The 17,458-nt window shown below is 48.3% G+C and overlaps 5 protein-coding genes across 5 annotated transcripts; 3 read left to right on the top strand and 2 right to left on the bottom strand.

Annotated features, from left to right (window-relative positions):
- Nucleotides 1–69: 69 nt before the first annotated feature.
- N7500_003834 (WW domain binding protein 11) lies at nucleotides 70–969 on the top strand (the record flags this gene model as incomplete). The annotated part of the gene is made up of 1 exon (XM_056674980.1): nucleotides 70–969. One exon carries the CDS (start codon nucleotides 70–72, stop codon nucleotides 967–969), a length of 900 nt encoding a protein of 299 aa, XP_056535505.1.
- Nucleotides 970–1,933: 964 nt separating this feature from the next.
- nimA (serine/threonine protein kinase nimA) lies at nucleotides 1,934–4,258 on the bottom strand (the record flags this gene model as incomplete). Its single annotated transcript, XM_056674979.1, has 3 exons — nucleotides 1,934–4,024; nucleotides 4,085–4,137; nucleotides 4,207–4,258. The coding sequence occupies 3 exons, from the start codon at nucleotides 4,256–4,258 to the stop codon at nucleotides 1,934–1,936; spliced, it is 2,196 nt and encodes a 731-aa protein (XP_056535504.1).
- A 531-nt stretch (nucleotides 4,259–4,789) lies between these two features.
- N7500_003832 (ankyrin repeat and BTB/POZ domain protein) lies at nucleotides 4,790–6,819 on the top strand (the record flags this gene model as incomplete). Its single annotated transcript, XM_056674978.1, has 3 exons — nucleotides 4,790–5,023; nucleotides 5,095–5,180; nucleotides 5,244–6,819. The coding sequence occupies 3 exons, from the start codon at nucleotides 4,790–4,792 to the stop codon at nucleotides 6,817–6,819; spliced, it is 1,896 nt and encodes a 631-aa protein (XP_056535503.1).
- Nucleotides 6,820–7,369: 550 nt separating this feature from the next.
- Nucleotides 7,370–7,761, bottom strand: N7500_003831 (uncharacterized protein; the record flags this gene model as incomplete). The annotated part of the gene is made up of 2 exons (XM_056674977.1): nucleotides 7,370–7,558; nucleotides 7,651–7,761. The coding sequence occupies 2 exons, from the start codon at nucleotides 7,759–7,761 to the stop codon at nucleotides 7,370–7,372; spliced, it is 300 nt and encodes a 99-aa protein (XP_056535502.1).
- Nucleotides 7,762–7,962: 201 nt separating this feature from the next.
- N7500_003830 (DNA repair ATPase SMC5) lies at nucleotides 7,963–11,787 on the top strand (the record flags this gene model as incomplete). The annotated part of the gene is made up of 6 exons (XM_056674976.1): nucleotides 7,963–8,394; nucleotides 8,454–9,365; nucleotides 9,422–10,312; nucleotides 10,367–10,439; nucleotides 10,490–10,617; nucleotides 10,666–11,787. 6 exons carry the CDS (start codon nucleotides 7,963–7,965, stop codon nucleotides 11,785–11,787), a joined length of 3,558 nt encoding a protein of 1,185 aa, XP_056535501.1.
- Nucleotides 11,788–17,458: the final 5,671 nt, after the last annotated feature.

Here is a 17,458-nt window from a genome sequence, read left to right as displayed (position 1 = left end):
ATTACGCCATACCAATATCTACAGACGACCCACACACATCGATCCCAACACCAACACCAACACGACATCATGGCCAAAGACAAAGAGCGCTCGATCAACCCTGCCGCCGCGCAGCGGAAACAAGATAAACAAAAAGAGTTGAAGAAAGGCAAAGCAGAGGCACTTGCTCGACGGAATGAGAAATTGGCGCGCCGCAACCCAGATCGAATTCAGCGTCAGATCAACAGCTTCAAAGAAGCCGAGGAGTCAGGACAAAAACTACGGCCACGCGATAAGGAGCTCCTTGAAGCACTGGAGAAGGATTTGCGAGGCGTTTTGAAAGCGCGTGAAGCCCTTGGCGACAAGGCACCCCGGTTCGATCACGGCGGCAGAGGAGGGCACCATGGTGATGGCGCTAGACGGGGTGGTGGGGACGGCGTGCTCGGGAAGCGGAGGCGAGGCTCAGATGAAACACGAATGCCTCGTGATAGTGACAGCAGCGATACGGATGAGGATGTGCGAAGGATACCCATGCCGCGGGATACACCGCCACCAATCCCGCGTCAGCACCAGCGCAGACGAGATGGAAATGTGCCTTCAGAACAAAATGTTGAACGCACCGGTCCTCATCCCCTGCCATCTCGTCCAACGGCGGTTCCGGTGGCCAAGACTGTTTACGAAGCGAAACCTCAGATTCGGGATTTGCGACAGGAGGCAACCAAGAAGTTTGTTCCGGCTGCGGTTAGGATGAAACAGCAGTCAATCAAGGGGCAGGGGAAGCTGTTGGAACCGGAAGAGATGGATAAGCTTGAGAAAGCTGGGTATAACGCCGGGCCTGCTCCGGAAGCACGGGCTGGGGATTCGCCACAGGAGGAGCAGGAGGAGCAGGAGGATTGGATGTTGACGTTACAAGAAGAGGAGCGACGTCTCAACCAAGAGCGTAAGACGGTTCAGATAGAAGAGGTTGAAGATGAGGAGGCGTGGGCTTAATACCCGACTTTTCGAATAAAATGGTCCATTGAACGTTCACGTATCATACTACAGATTTGAATAGGATGTGCACCCATTTGCCCAGTAGTCCGAAAGGTGTTTACTGTACCGGTCATTGGTTTTAGGGCTAACATTGCGGATGACCCGACTCGCACATCTAGGCAGTCAGCATGGACTTTTACAACCACTACAAGTCTGGATGACATGAAACACGTTCGCTCTTATGAAGGATGGTATGTATATCCAACATTGATGTATTGCAGCACCAGAACTCCAAACATATCGCACGAAACACCAAAATGCACTAGGCGTAGAGAACATGGCCGAGCAAAATTATTCAAACGAGAAGTAGGGTGAAGTACTTTCAAAAGGAAAGCACAGCAAACATTAGTCCAACATGGCCACTAAGCAGCATATTTGCGACGGACGAGAATACGGCGAGCAATAAACTAGACGTTCAAGGAGAGGCAAAATACAAAAATTCAACAGTCAATGCATGGCTAATGCAAATAAATGTACAAGAAAACTGGATCATCTCCTTCGTTGGAGGAAAGGGGCATGACGGCATAAACAACAAAAGAAAGGTAGTAAAGAGTCGAGTCGGGGAGGCAAGTGTGTGTAGCCGACGAAGGCAAAAAAGCCATGGGCGAGCCATAGACATGTGTATCAAACTCCGTGCCTTGCATGTGGCAAGGATGCACCGAAAACATTAGGGCCAACTCCGTGACATAGTGGGAAAGTATGCGCAAGAAGCGAAGGGCGAAACCCGAAAACGGTGGGTAATAAGAGGAACTGAGGGTTTCCAAAGAAACCAAATCATCCAAATCCAAATCCAGGGAAGAAAAGAAAACCTCCAAACCAAAACCAACTCCAGTCACGCATCCAAGCGCCATAAGAAAAACCAAACCAGGACCAAACCGAAACGACAAAGTAAATGTAAAGGAAATTTGATCTGAGCGAAAGACTACCGCAAGTTGCGGATAACCTTCTTGCCACGGGCAAGGAAGGGACTGGGCATCTCATCCAGTTCGGGGTTCCAGATAGCAGGAGCATCACGCTCAGAGCATTTCACGCTCATGGTGGGACCTCCAGCGCGCGAATCACTGGCGCAACGCTTAACTTCATCCATTGGACGGCCTCCAGCTCTCGCTTGTGCGAGTTCGACCAAAGTGCGGCCACCCATGTTGCGTTGCATAACAGCCTTGAACATCTCTTCGCCGCCACCGCCGTTCTTGGTAGGGGGAGGTTGCTTCGAACCACTCTTGCGAGTTGGTGACGTGCCTGCATCAGCAGCGAGGTTGGCAGACGATGGGATTTTAGTAAGACGGCGGTGGGGAGATCTCGCTCTGCTTTCACTTGCACTGCGCTCTTCAGACTGGGAAGCAGATATACTCGTAGATTGAGGAAGGCGAGTACCGCTCGAAGGGAATAGGGAAGGCTGACTGCTAAGTTTTTGCATGAGGGCCGCGGTGTTCTGACGAAGTAGAGGTCGCCGAGGCGCCTTCAATGGGTCGGGCTTCACCTTGGGCCGAGTTGGTGAGGGCAAATCGGGAGTGTCATCCTCATCGTCGGAGTATGCTAGGGTGGGCTCCCATTTAGCCTTGTTTCGCTCGGCCTCTGCGAAGATGTTGCGAGCGCCTCCTTGGGCGGAAGTACGGCGAGGTGACAGGGAAAGCGAAGCAATTGAAATAGGGGATGGCTCAGCCATTTGAACATCCACCGGTGAATCAACGACGGTCTTGGACCGGCAAAATGGTGTTCGCGTCTCTTTCTTGGGCTGCTTCCGGGGATTTGATGGAGGCGAGCCAAGAGAAAGCTGGCTGATATCGGCGGTTGATGAGGACGTAGTATCGTTGTCGTCTGTCATGTTGGCCGAAGACCGAGAAGACCGCCAGCCTTGATTGCTGGAGCGAGAGGACCCAGATCCGGATCCGGTGGTGCTAGTGCGAAATACATCATCACGGGAGGTATTACCATTGGAAGTGTTGTGCTTGTACTTCTTGACCTCAATGGCAACTCTTTCTTGCACTTCGGATTCGAATCGCTTGCGGAGTCGCTCGAGTTCACTTTGCACCTGACGATCAATTTCCAAGCGGGCTTTGACCTCCCACTCTCGTCGAACAGTGTTTTCAATCTCAGCCTTGATATGTTGTTTTTCTAATTCTCTCTTGGCAAGGTTCTGTTCCATTTCACGGACTTTATGAACTGCAACCTCCTCACGTCGACGCAGGGTCTTTCCAAGGTCAACAACCTCTTTCTCCTTACGCATCAAGCGAATGATAGGAAGATTAATCAGAGCGGATGTATCGGGGCGGTGATCGGGATTGACCCGCAAACAGCTTCCAATAACGTTCTTGAGCTCTGGCGAATAGTAATCAGGCAAGGGCGCAAACTTGCCCTCGCGAATCTTTTGAACTAGTTGAATGTGGGTGCGAGCATTGAAAGGGGGTTCTTTCTGGCAGAGCTCGTACATGATGCAGCCAACAGCCCAAATGTCGGAGCGCAAGGTGTATTTTTCAGCCGCACAGATTTCGGGCGACATGTAGAAGGGTGTGCCAACATAGGTTGATGCAAAGTCGTGAGATTGCATTTGCTTGGACAAGCCGAAATCACCCAGCTTGACGGTGTTATCGCTACCGAGGAAGATGTTCTCGGGCTTGAGGTCGCGATGCAAGATAGTGACTTGTCCTTGTTTCCCCTTGAGTCCAGATGGCTTGGGAGCCGGGCCTAGAATGTTTGATCCGACTTCGGCGGGATCAGAGCCATAGTGACACCGGAACAAAGCAGTGACAAGCTGAGAGAGAATGCGCCAAACAAACTCCTCTTCGGCATACTTATTGGCCTTCTTCAAGTTCTTAATGACCATGCCTAAATCGCCACCACCACAGTACTCCATGTAGAGATACAGATCCTGACTAGCCTTGAGATGTTCTCGGTGATAGTATGCGACGATGTTTGGGTGACGAAGAGAACTCAAAATATTGAACTCGGCAGTGAGTTGTTCGCGTTCTTTCTGGGACATTTTGATGTAGTTGATTTCCTTGCGGCAAAGTATCTATTAACGCAAGTTGGGGTTAGTCCCGGTTGCAAGATGCCACCAATGCACTACACTTACGAATCCATCTGACTTCCGCTTGACTTTGCGAATGATCCCGAAGGAACCGCAACCTGAATGAAAGCATATAATTAGTTTTTGAACATCTTGAATATAAATTGGATCATCAAGGCTGAACATACCAATTTTGTCCAAAATCTCATACTTATCGGCCTCAGCCAAAGCAATCGCCATGGCTATAGATTGCTGTAGAGTTAAGGACAAAGACGTGAAGACGATCCAGAAGAATCAGAGAGTCAATGATGCATGAACGGTATGGAACAAGAACCTGTGTTAGTAAAAAAAAGAGTCAAGCTGCAGAATTGAAGATTTGAGGAAGAGTCAAGGCAATATGAATTGGAGCTTTGAAGACGGGTGTTTGGGTGATCGTTGCTATGCAACGGTGATTATGGCGCTTTGCCGGACCTAGCAGGCGGTGGAGAAGGTCGATCAAACGGTCGGAAGGAGGAAAAACACCGAATGACGTCTGTTCAATTACGACATAGTGGGAGATTAGCATGCATACTTGGATGTATATATATTTCTGTACTTCCACGACTTGATATCTATCATGGTGCTAAATATTAAATTATGTACAAATATAGAACTCCCCTGAATTTCAGACAACATCGTTGGTTAGTCACGTGCCTTCTTATCGATAAGCTCTCCGCCCCGCCGTTGGCCGTCTCATCCCACTTCGACCTGTTGTGCCTGGTAACCTACGTGATGGATGAGCCAACTGTGCTGCGGAAGGATCAGCTGGAGATCAGCTTAGTCAATGAGAAGAAATTGATCAAGGAGGGGACTATTAAAGATGATAACCCTTTAGATCTGAGTGAGCCATTCCGTGAACTATGCAACGCATGTCGTCAGGGCGATTTGAAAGTCTGTCAGGAGAAAATCACTGAGGGCGTCAATGTTAATGCTCGTGATCCATATGATTACACGCCATTGATCCTGGTGAGTACCATATATTGATACACCGACCGTTGCAATCCCACATACCATATAATAACCCATGAACCTGGAAGGCGAGCCTCTGCGGCCATTATGAAGCTGTACAACTTCTTCTCGAGTCTGGTGCAATTTGTGAGCGAGACACATTTCAGGGTGAAAGGTAAACAGCAATTGGCTTTCTACAGAATGAGAGCGACTAGAATTAACGATGGTGGTCATATAGATGTCTCTATAATGCCTTGAACGACCGGATACGAAACCTCCTCCTTGAATATGACTTTTCCAAATCGACGGACCCTCTCCAGCCACTTGCTGCACATATAACTTCGCTTCTCACCCGGGAGTCCCCAGTAACAACAGATATTGTCGTGGCTGCAGCCGACGAATCGATTCATCTTCATAAATTCATACTCGCGGCACGTTCTCCATACTTTTATGGCAAGCTGGCCGAGGCACCGGAAACTGGAACATGGAAGCTCCCTGGTACTATTCCCCCCGAGGCATTCGGTGCCGCTATCAAATACCTGTACTTTGGAGAAGCTCCCACAGACTTGAGGAGTGGACCGGGGACAGGCTTCACGGAGTCTGAGACCTTCGCAGGGATGGATAGAATCTCCAAGTACTTGGAGATCCCCAGTCTTCTAGACAGTATCCTCGATAGTGGAGACAGGAGACGGGCTAGACAAAGAAGAACCGACGACATTTCCAAAGGCCGAGATCAAATGGAACAATGGTTTCAGAAGAATATTCTGGGGAACAAGCTCGAGGTAGAGACTTCAAAAGTGAACGACGTGAAGTGGGGTCGAGCAAATGCAATCTTCGCTGATGTTCTTCTGAGGGCGGATGAACTCCCCGAGGAAGAAGAGGAAGTGGAAATTGATACGCCAGAGGTCAGCAATGGCACACCTAGTTCGATTCCCATTGGCCCTATCTCTACCCCGAATGAGAAGGACCCCGAGGCGCCGAAATCAGTCATCTTCCCGTGCCATCGAGCAATGCTTCTGCGATCTGAGTTTTTCCAAGCAATGTTTACATCCACCTTTCGCGAAGCTTACCTCAATGAGAATCTGACGATCATCGACGTCAACTGTTCACCCGAGGTCTTGGAAATAATTCTTACATTCTTATATACCGAAAGAGCCGATTTCCCCCTAGAGATCGCTGTCGATGTCCTATTCGCTGCAGACATGCTCTTCATTGAGAAGCTGAAGACAAAAGCCGCCGTTGTCATCAGTACCCTCGGCAGTGCTGGAATGTCTCAATCCGAGGCTGCGAGAACTCGGGGTATAGCGCACGAAGATGAAATTGACATTTACTCAATTGTTCGAGCTGCGTGGTTGACACGCGTGCAGCGATTGGAAGAATTCGCTGCTCGGTATCTCGCATATCGACTGGAAGCACATATAGATACCCCAGAATTTGCGGAGTTGATTCAGGAATCAGCATCTCGTATCAAGGCGCGACAGGAGACCGATTCCATTGAAATGCTGGATGATATCCGGTTCTATCTTGGGGAGCGCTTTAGACTGAGATTTGATGAGGCTGGTCTGGATGAAATGATGGATGAAAAAGAACCACCGGAAGATCTTGATGAAGATGAACAGCCGGAAGACATAAAAATTACAGAAGGGGTTCAGAAATTGGATATTTCTAAGGACGCTATCCTCAGTCAAGGCTCAGAGATTCGAACTCTAGACGGCGCGGTTGTCGATGATGAATTCTCGGAAGACGCGATGAACTATGAGATCTTGCTTGAGAAGCTGGACAATTTGTTGGACAGACTCAACCTCGAGGCTTAGACATTTGGGATTCCCCGACTGGCCTATAAGCCAATGGGTGGACAGCGCCTTCTGCGCCTGTGATGAAATCCAAAGTATATTTACCTCTTGCGCAGAGAATTTATGGCCAGGACCATATTGCCGACTCCGGGCAGGAAGGAAAAAGATATATGTTTGTCTATAGACAGAAGAAATAGAAGCCGATTTGACTTGTACCTCAATTTATGTACACGAAAACACTCTTGCCTCAGTAGCAAGCAGATAAATTCATCAAGGGAAATCCACACTTAGGACCAAGTCCAATGTTTTCAGACTGCGCAGGCCATGGTTGGATTGCTTGGACCCAGGACTCGAAGATCAGCTTCAAGTGCAACTGGTCTGGCAAAGTTTGTTGCGTGACTAGCGGGTATTTAAACCATGCCTAAGCTAGTCGATAGCCACCACTTTGCTGTGAATTGAAAGTCGTGGTTGGCCCTTCCGGATCAAAGTGTGGTGGTTGTATCGTAGGTTGGTTTTCATTAAACGGCACTTGTGAGCCCATTGACTCCGTTTGGCAGAGGGTTCGTAGTGCTCATCGTCCTCCGCTCGATTGATCTTTATCACCACCGCCGATGCCTTTCTGCTGCTTCTCCAACACCCTTGCATCCAAGTCTCGTATCTGGTTCTCGATTATACCTCTCCGGGCGACCAAGTTCGCGCGCATATTCTGGAGGGCCTTGGTTTGTTCATCAAAGGTCGATTCTTGCCGCTGCTTTGCTGTCTGTATCCCATAACTTGTTAATTCTGGAATGGCATCCAATGACATGATTGCAGATAAACGGATAGCTTCGGTTTAGATAGATTCGCTCATACCTCAGCAATTTCTTCCTTTGTTTTGAGACCAGCGCCATAAAGAGTGCCAGTGATAGTGATAGAAACTACCGCAGCAGTTAATACCAACCGCTTGATATTTGGAGGAGGCATGGTGAGTGGCTATACAAAGTCGAAGCTGTTTGGTCGCAACCAATTGGCCATCTCGAGGCTTTCACCGCCTACTCAAACTAGACTTTATTGATCGCGGACGCGTTCCCTCGCGTCTGACTTGAACAAAGAAAGCCGGACAAAGCGAATCTCACAGACAGCCCATGAGGCTCCCTCTACATCTACTCGAGGGTTCCGGCAGCCATGGCGTCACCCAGTGTTCCTCGTCGTCGGCCTCACAGCGAGGATGAAGAAAGCGAAGACCCGACGCTTGATCCCCCAACCGAACCCTCAAGCAATAAACGCCCCCGCCTGAACCCCGCTGAAAGCGATGACGGATCGGAAACTGGAGAAGAGAGCGAAAGCGGAAGTGAACACGAGAGCGATGAGGACAGCGCTGGATCCGAAACGCCAGAAGCAGTTTCTCAGGCCCCGCGTGCGGTAGCCCATGATGGCCTTGGCCCCGGTGGCTATAAGCCGGGCGCGATCGTGCGAATAAAAGTGACGAACTTCGTGACCTATACGTCGGCAGAGTTCTATCCTGGACCAAAGCTTAACATGGTCATTGGCCCAAATGGAACGGGCAAAAGCACCCTGGTCTGTGCTATCTGCTTGGGCCTGGGATGGGGACCTCAGGTATGATTTGGATCATAACACTGCACAGCCACCACATGCTGACACTCATTGATATCTAGCATCTTGGACGTGCCAAAGACCTGGGCGAATTTGTAAAGCACGGGGCCCGAGAGGCGATGATCGAGATTGAACTATGCGGACCGCCCAAGACCCGTGCCAATCCTATTATCCAGCGGACCATAAAGCGCGATGGCAATAAGAGCTCGTTTACGCTCAATGGATCCCCTGCTTCTAAGAACGATGTGCTGAAACTGGCTCAGTCGTTTGCCATCCAGGTAGACAATCTTTGCCAGTTTCTGCCCCAGGACAAAGTCGCTGAGTTTGCTGCACTTACACCGATTGAGCTTCTTCATTCTACGCAAAGAGCAGCAGCTGGTCCAGAAATGACCCAGTGGCATGATGCCCTGAAGAGGCTAAGAGCCGAGCAGAAAAAACTTGAGATGGACAACAGTGGCGACAAGGAGTTGCTGGAAAATATGGAGAATCGCCAAGAGATGCAAAGAGCCGATGTCGAAAGAATGCGCCAGAGAGCCGGCATCAAGCGGAAAATCGAGATCCTTGAGCGTTGCCGTCCAATTGTGGAGTACAAGGAACACCATAATGCTGTCGAGGCCCTGAAAGTTACCAAAGCTGAAGTCGAGCGAGAATACCATCGAATCCAAGCAGAAAACGAGCCCATATTGCGTGCAGTCAACGCCAAAGAGGCCTACATCGCTCAATTGAACGGGGTGAAAGATGCCCGTAAGGATTCTGTTGACGAGGCATCCAGGGTCGCCTCTGCACGCAGCCAAAAAATCGAGGAATTCGAGAATAAGATGAAGGATCTCAATGATCGGATTGAGGCCGAGAAAAAGAGTGGTACAAGGCACAAAGCCGAAGGAGCATCCGCTCAACAGGCTATCAATAGACTCCGACGCCAACAAGAAGAGGATGTGGTGGAGTTCGATCCAGAATTTTACAACGAGACCTTGGTAAGAACCCCTACTTCCTTAACTACTTGAACCAACGTGCTGATTACAAACATCAGAGAGAGAAACGACTTCAAAAACGTGAGTTTGAGATAAAGGCCAGAGAAATCCAAGACAGAAGGCAGCCCCTTCAGGACCAGCAACAGCAATTGCAAAGGAATATCAAGCAGGCCGAAACCCAGTTAAGCAGCTTGGACTCGGCCTCTGGCCAACAAGAACTAAAGCTGCAAAAATCATCTCATGATAGTCTGAAAGCCTATAGATGGCTTCTTGAAAACCAAAGCAAGTTTGAAAAAGAAGTCTTCGGCCCTCCAATTGTTACGTGCTCAATCACCGACCCCAATTATGCCGATGCAGTCGAGTCGTTATTCCAGAAGACAGACTTCACGTCGTTCACCGTGCAAACGAGAAATGATTTCCGCACTTTACAACATGCGATCAACCAAACTTTGAAGCTCCATGATATTAGCATCCGTACGTGCTCGCTGTCATTAGATAGTTTGAAGCCTCCGATGCCTAAAGATCAACTTGTCGGATTGGGATTCGATGGTTGGGCAAGGGACTTTCTGACCGGACCCGATCCTGTGATTGCCATGCTGTGCAGCGAGAAGAACCTGCACTCGACTCCCATCGGACTGCATGAAATTTCCAATGAAGTGTTTGCCCGTTTGGAGGAGGGGTTGATGAGCACCTGGGTGTCTGGAAAAACAAGCTATCAAGTGAATCGGCGTAGGGAGTATGGGCCTGGCGCCACATCAACCCGGGTTCGAGAGATCAAGCGTGCTCAGGTGTGGACCGAACAGCCTGTTGATGCTTCTCTTAAACGCGAACACCAACAGAATATCATGTTATGGAATGAACAGTTGCAGGACATCAAGGAAAAGCTTGAATCCGAGAGGGATGCCGTATTAAAGATACGCGAAGAGTATGGGCAGGTCGAGCGAGACATGGTACTTTGCACATTTTCCTTGCTCTATCGCACCACGTACTAACTTCTACTGCAGAAAGATATTGAGAACGAAAAGAGCGCAAAACAGACAGCTCACACTCAGTACCGAGCAATCCCAGAGAAGATCTGTATGTTGCATTTCTTATTCTTTTGCCGTCACTTGTCTAACAACTTGCAGCGCAACAAGAGGCGAAACTTGAGACCATTACATCGATGTTCCAAGGGGTACGGGAGAGAGTTCTTGGGTTCCGCAACCAACAAGACGAGATTGCAATTCAAAAGGCTGAGGCCGCTGTCGAATATGCCGTAAGTTCGCCACTGATTTGTATGTCTAGTTTATCTGACGTGATGTAGGATGCTGTTGAATTGTTCCGCCAATCTCATGAGGAGCTCATGAAAGTCGAGGTCTTATTCTTGGAGGCGACTTCTGATCTTCAGACCCTGCGGCATCGCAACATTGATAGTACGAAGTTACTAGAGGCAAAGAGACGAGAGGCGCAGGAAGCTACAATTAAATTGAGGGAATCCAAAGTGAAGGCCAGATCAGTCTTGCAAAAAGCTCAGCAAATCAGCCGAGAATTGCAAGACCAACCCGACGCGGAAGCTCTACTTGAAGAGCTAAATGATCATGACATGGATAAACTCGAAGCTGACATTGACTCTGAAAAGGCCCGACTGGAGCTCACCCATGGTGGTAGTAGCCACATGATCAAGGAGTTCGAAGACCGTGAAAAGGCCATCGAGAAGTTGCGCTCCAAACTCGCGGATTTCCTAGACAAGCTCACGGAACTTGGCAACGCTATCGCGGACATCCGCAAGGACTGGGAGCCCAAGTTGGAAGCACTCATTGAGAAGATCAGTGATGCCTTTTCGGATTCTTTCCGTCGCATCGGATGTGCTGGCCAGGTCACCTTGGGCAAAGCGGAAGGTGAAGCTGGGCCCAATGGTGAGCCCGGTCCTAGCGAATTTGGAGAGTGGTCCATCGTGATTCACGTCCAGTTCCGTGAGGGCGCGGGACTTTCGGTCTTGGATTCACATCGCCAGTCTGGCGGTGAACGAGCCGTGAGTACCATCTTCTATCTTATGGCGCTTCAATCACTCTCCGCCTCTCCCTTCCGCGTCGTCGATGAGATCAATCAAGGTATGGACCCGCGAAACGAGCGAATGGTTCACGGGCGCCTGGTCGACATTGCCTGTGAGGGCGATACCGAGGAAACCGATGAGAATGGCAACCCCATCGGCGGCGGTGGAGGCGGCCAGTATTTCCTCATTACACCCAAGCTGCTCGAACAACTGTCTTACAAGCCCGGTATGCGTGTACTATGTATCTACAGTGGAGAGCATATGCCGGATGATTACGACACGACCAACTTCAAACGGGCCATTCAGACTATGAGGAAGGTGGCCGCCAGGGCGATCCCTAGTGGGCCATCTGAAGTCATGCAAAGCAGCGGTCAAGTGAACGTCCTTGCCTAATGAAGTTCTCGGGGATTAATTTATTCTGCGATACCCAATTTATCCAATTTACCCGCCAACCTCGGGATCACCTTCACGTAGCAGAGAAGGAGTGTAGTCATGAGCAAGATGAGCAAGGGACGTTGATCTTTACAATCTGAATATGTATACTCCGTACTCTCTATATTGTACACCATCATCCAAGATATCTTTAAGATCCCGTGCACAGACACGGAGTGGCCGATCCTGCATATGGGGGCCAAAACGGGAGCCGCAGTGGACGAATTTCGCGGTCAAAGAGGTCAAAGAGGTCAAAGAACGTTTATCTTGATTTTACTCCGTCTTAGTTCCGGGGGGCTGCCTGGAATCGATGAAAAGGATTCTCATCCATGCTTGGATCGGACGATGCGACCAAAAAAGAAATAGATCGCTCCTCGCTTGCACGGAAAAAAGGGAGAAAAAAAAAAGAAACCTGCAAAGAGAGCTCAGATCGACGTCTCCGTCGATCACCGGAAGATTGCTCACCAATGGGCAGTCGATATTAAACATCTCTCTCGCTAAGATCAACTCTAATATGCCTTCTCTTTGGATTTCAACTGCGTCTCATGTCATCTCTCTTGTCCCCAATGGAGATGACCATGCATATCCATGTTTGGTCTGATTTCAATATTGCAAACATGTTCATGTCAGGGTATATTATATTTCTTTGTCATTTGCCAATACCCACTTGCGGTGATTTCACCGCAAATTAGCTTACTATTTTGAACTTTGTCTACGCCGTCTATTGTACAGAGTCTGAGAGATCCTGAGTGAGTCATTTATCTCCTTAAGATGACACATCATGTTTCATTGCTTGATGCATCATGGAATGAAAAGTCCTGCACGGCCCCCAAAGACCAACGCACTGGTCACTCTGTTGCTCGATCCTTTTCAACGGCCCCCAACGTGGCTTGAGTGCCTGTTAAACTATGTTGTATAGTCAGATACAAAGAGCACCGAGCCCCAAAACAGGTACATATATTATCAAGTGCCGGAGTTCAGATCCCAGCAAGGTCATACAATCTCGGCCACACCCGGCATATTCAGATCTAGACGGCCTGGTGACTGGGAAATTTGTATATCATTGCGACCCAGGCTGCATAGGCAGACTGGACTTAATATTGGGAAACATGTAATGTACCTTGTATGTTGTCCACATCTAATATATCAATGCAAGCCCATTTCCCCGAGCAGGGCTTTAATGCGGCGTAACACCAATACTAAGAAGACGGGACCCAAGCCAGACCTGTATCCAATAATATATGTTACCTAGATACATATGTCGACCCAACGGATCACGACGTGGGTGGACGAGTACCAGGATGTATAACCGCTAACGAGACTCCTCCCCCTTCAAAGAAAAAGCCTAGAATGCAACGGTATGATCCATGATCTACCCATTCTAGTCACTGGACGAGCATTCTACCAATCCAAAGGCGTACGGGGAGTATAGTGCTCTGAGAATAATGGGCTCACACCTTTCCTACCCAATCCCCGCAGGGAAGAAACAATTGCCGGCATGAAACAACAGAAAATCACACGTCGATCGCCCAGGATCTGCCATTAGCGTCCACACCACAACGTACGTTCTATGTTGTACGAAAAGATGAAATTGCCTCGACAGGGATGAGTCGGGGATTGCCTGTTATGCGACCGAATTAGTAACGGAGCCCCGGCTTGATGATCACTGCGCAGTCAAAACTCTACACCCTGCAGAAGTAAAGGTTGATTCCAACAGGTCTGGTTTTTATTTTTATTTATTGGCAATGACATCGCAGTCGTATTGCATCCCAGTAAGCGATCAATGCGATGGGCATTGGTCTCGTATGTATTCGCATGTGCAAATGTCGAGGCTGGGTATGATCAGACCCTTGCCACCCCACCTCCCCGCTGCCCCGGTGCGTACGGAATATGTCCGTTGCATTGCATGCGTAAAGTGGTGGGTGTTGGCAGTCGGCGAGTGGATCCCGAGGCATCACATAAACTTGAGTCAGCTGGGTTGGAAGGTCATATCTCAACGGTTGCGACAAGGAATCCTTCCGAGGGAGGCTCGACCAAAGATTAACCGAGATGGTAAAACATAATGAAAGGAAGAGGAAGTATGATGCCCGAATAGGCAGGACGATAATCAAAGTAATCAAAGAGTGAACTTTATTCATTCTGCTCCAGAGTCTATAGAGTATGTGCTCCGTTCATGTACATTGTAGGATATACAATCTAGGTGAGCACCGGGGCAAGAACCCAGTGTATCCAAGTTAGTGAAACCGACTATCAAGGACTATCAAAGGCTATGGTATCAGACTATGTAGACTATGCCCGGGTGTATGGCTTGATTTGGATATAGTTTCATTGGTTTTGCGCAGGAATATGTCTCGGGTGTTTCATAGCTCCAGTGGAGCGAACGGAGCGCAGATCGCAGATATCCAGATACGACCGTAGTAAGGAGACATAGACGAACAAGGTTAAAGTGGTTTAGATCTACCAAAGCGCTGAGAATGGGTGTGAAAGGGGGTATAAACAAGGAGACCCAAGATCTACGACGATGACGATAGATCCAATATCACCTCCCTAAAATAGCAATCAAGCGCATGGGACTCCATTGGTAGAGGCAAAAATATGGACCCAACGATATGGTCAGTTCTCAGGCCTAGAGCTAGAACAACAGTTGTAGCCAGGGGGCCCCACGGCCGATCCTACACGGGGTTTATACCAAGCTGGGAAATAGTACGACCTGTAAACATCCCGGTTGTCTTATTTTTCTTGTGATCGCCCTTGACGAACAGGTCGTTGTTTCACGGAGTTGACGATATGCCGAGTGCCTACCGTCTCTCGCCTAAGACCACTTGGCGCCGGTACTCCGTGCACCTAGATGGGACTAGTACGCCTCGGTAGGATTATACCGTAGCCCTGATATATTATTAAGTGTTTCTCTCGGACCCGAGTCCGTGGAAGCGACAGCCACCGTCTACCAGATCTGCCTCTTTCGAGACGGTCAAAATTGCACTCCGTATATTATGATCTTGTAGATGATCGCCGTCGATCATCCCTTGTTTGATATTCGGTTATACATAGGTGATTCAGGGTCTTTTATTTTTATTTTGTGGTTTTTTTTTTTGCTTTTGGCGTTGACATTCTATTATTACTTTCCCCCTGATTTTCAGTTCTCGGGTTCGGGTACGGCTGAGCTATACGGCAGACACGCCTATACAACCTACGGTGTACCTTTCTTGGGGGCCGAAAGGATAAAACACTCTTGCGATATCGAATCCTGAAGGAACAATCCATACTCCCTCTCATCAAATTGAGTCCATAGCAGTACGAGGTGATATTAGTGTGGAAATCAATGGGGGCCAAGCCATCAAGATCATGGAATGACCAAGACATCAGATAAAGTATCTAATCTAAATCTATATCCCAACCAATATATTCCGATATGCATTGCATGGTATAAGCACCAGGGGGCCTAATACGAGTCCGCGCATAATAATATCGACATTACGTGGAGGACCGCATCGGAGGCATGCCCTAAATGGTCGTCGCTTAGAGATGGCGGGCGATCATGGGCTGAGTCAGCGGGAGCTATGGCCATCAGTTATCCCCTGAAGTTGGATCTTCATTGATCCACAGATCATTTTTGAATAGGAAGGAGGATAGTTGTATTGTAGATGAAGATCAGATAGAGCAAGGACTCCGTGGTCGATTTACAATAATTTGCAGAATGGTAACTATGATGAATGAAATTGTTCTGGGTGTATACTCCGTAGAAATCAAAAAGTCATTCGGCTCGTTTCGTATTGAGAAACCAATAATCAATAATCCAATGCATAAATCGCATAGGATATGTACACTACTGCAGTCTTCGTCGCGGGAAGATCCTCGGATATAGTGATCGGAGGCAGACAGGTGCATCGGATTGTATGCCAGATTAGGGCTCACTGCCACGTGAAATGGAGAAAACAAAAGCATAATATATGCGCTGCATTGGCGCGTCCAATCAACGTACCTTCCCAAGTCGTACAAGCGTAAGATCGGATCTACCAATCCCCGATCGGCGTGTAACTAGCTTGGCGGTTTAGAATTTACAGTAATTTCGGGGATCTACGGGGATCATGGTAATTTAGAGGTGATTTCTCGGCCTTTACAAACCAAGGAATATGCGAAGCAAACCACTTTTTGACTTTTGGAACTCCCTCAAGGATTGACGCTCGGAAGGGGGATTTTTTTTTTTTTAATTTTAATTATGGTTTTTGAGCCATTCCCTTGAAACACAACATGATGTGATATGTGATACAGCAGAACACAATGCAGCCGGTCGCATGCAAGTGCCATGTGTCAACCTCTTCACAAGGCAACCACTACGGCGTGGACATCGTATTGAGCGTATACATTGGAGAAGGCATATATAATGTATCATGTTGAAGATCCAAAGTTCCTCGCGTGGTCATATTGAGCCCCACTGATTTGCGACCATTGACTCGACCTAGACAAGCCTGTGTGTCCGGGAAGAAAGGGGTGAGACAGTCGCGTGGCATGGGCCCAGTGCCCCGGGACCAAAAGACGATCACCGATCACGGCTGAATCCGCTACCTACCCGGATCTATGACCCAAATAGGATAGTTCGATCATGTTCCTCGGTTCAGATTGAACTATTGATTCTTGACCAAAAAATAGAATGTGTACGGAGTCAGGATTACGGAGTACGTGGCTTGGGGATATACAATAGAGAAATATAGAGTGGAATAGAAGGGGCAAAAATAACCCTTGGTTTAGCATTTGAATTTCAATGTAAACGTAAAGCGTAAAATTCCTCCCATGGGACTCGGCCGGATCACCCTTTTCCCGGTTTCATACCCAAAAGAAAAAAGGAACAAGAAAAAAAGAAAAGAAAATGACAAGAAAAAATAGGCTTCCGACCGTGAAGTTTCTTAGAATGGAGATCTTTCAAAGTGTATTCCTTATATGACACTGCAAAACTATGACTTACATAATTTTGGCGAGCAGCTGAATATGAAAGGTCAAACATCCATTTACCCTGAGCCGAACCAAGGGAAACCCAATCAATGTTCGCGGAATACAAAGACCGGGACCAGGCTCAGTTGAGCATAGGCGATCCGTCCAAGTGCCGACAAGGGGGTTGATCATCCGTAGGCCCGGGACGATCCTGACGCTCGAGCCATTCTAGAATGATTATAATCAATCGATAGTTACGTCGTGTAAGGAAACTACCGGGTAAGACACGGAGTTTAGAACCAAAGGAACACAAATTTAATATACGGTTTAATCAATATTCTATTGCAATTTACTTTCCTTTCTACAGTCCGTTCGATAATATACCGTCACCGGTGATCTCTCGTAAAAGGGCTAAATAGTGGAGCTCGCTTCCACGAGGCCGGGACAAATCCACCTCTAACGGCCAATCCCCGATCGCGCCTGTGCAGAAGTCGTGCACGGTCGGAAGTTCATTTACAGGTAATGGTGAGAGGAGTAATGTTCCAGAATGCCGATCGTTCTAATAACTCGCTTCTCTTTTGGTAGAGACAGTTTGATTCCATGGATTGAAGGATGATCTTCAGGAGCATGGTCTGAGAACGACTCTAGGCCTTTGCCACCTTCTTAACTCAGCAGTATGGGGTCTTAACTGCCGATGAACTTT

The sequence above is a fragment of the Penicillium coprophilum genome (genome assembly GCF_028826855.1).
Source record: "Penicillium coprophilum strain IBT 35676 chromosome Unknown utg000002l_segment0_segment1, whole genome shotgun sequence".
Lineage (NCBI taxonomy): Eukaryota > Fungi > Ascomycota > Eurotiomycetes > Eurotiales > Aspergillaceae > Penicillium > Penicillium coprophilum.
The sequence above is the reverse complement of the archived record's forward strand: the minus strand, read 5'-3'. Positions and strand labels throughout refer to the sequence as shown.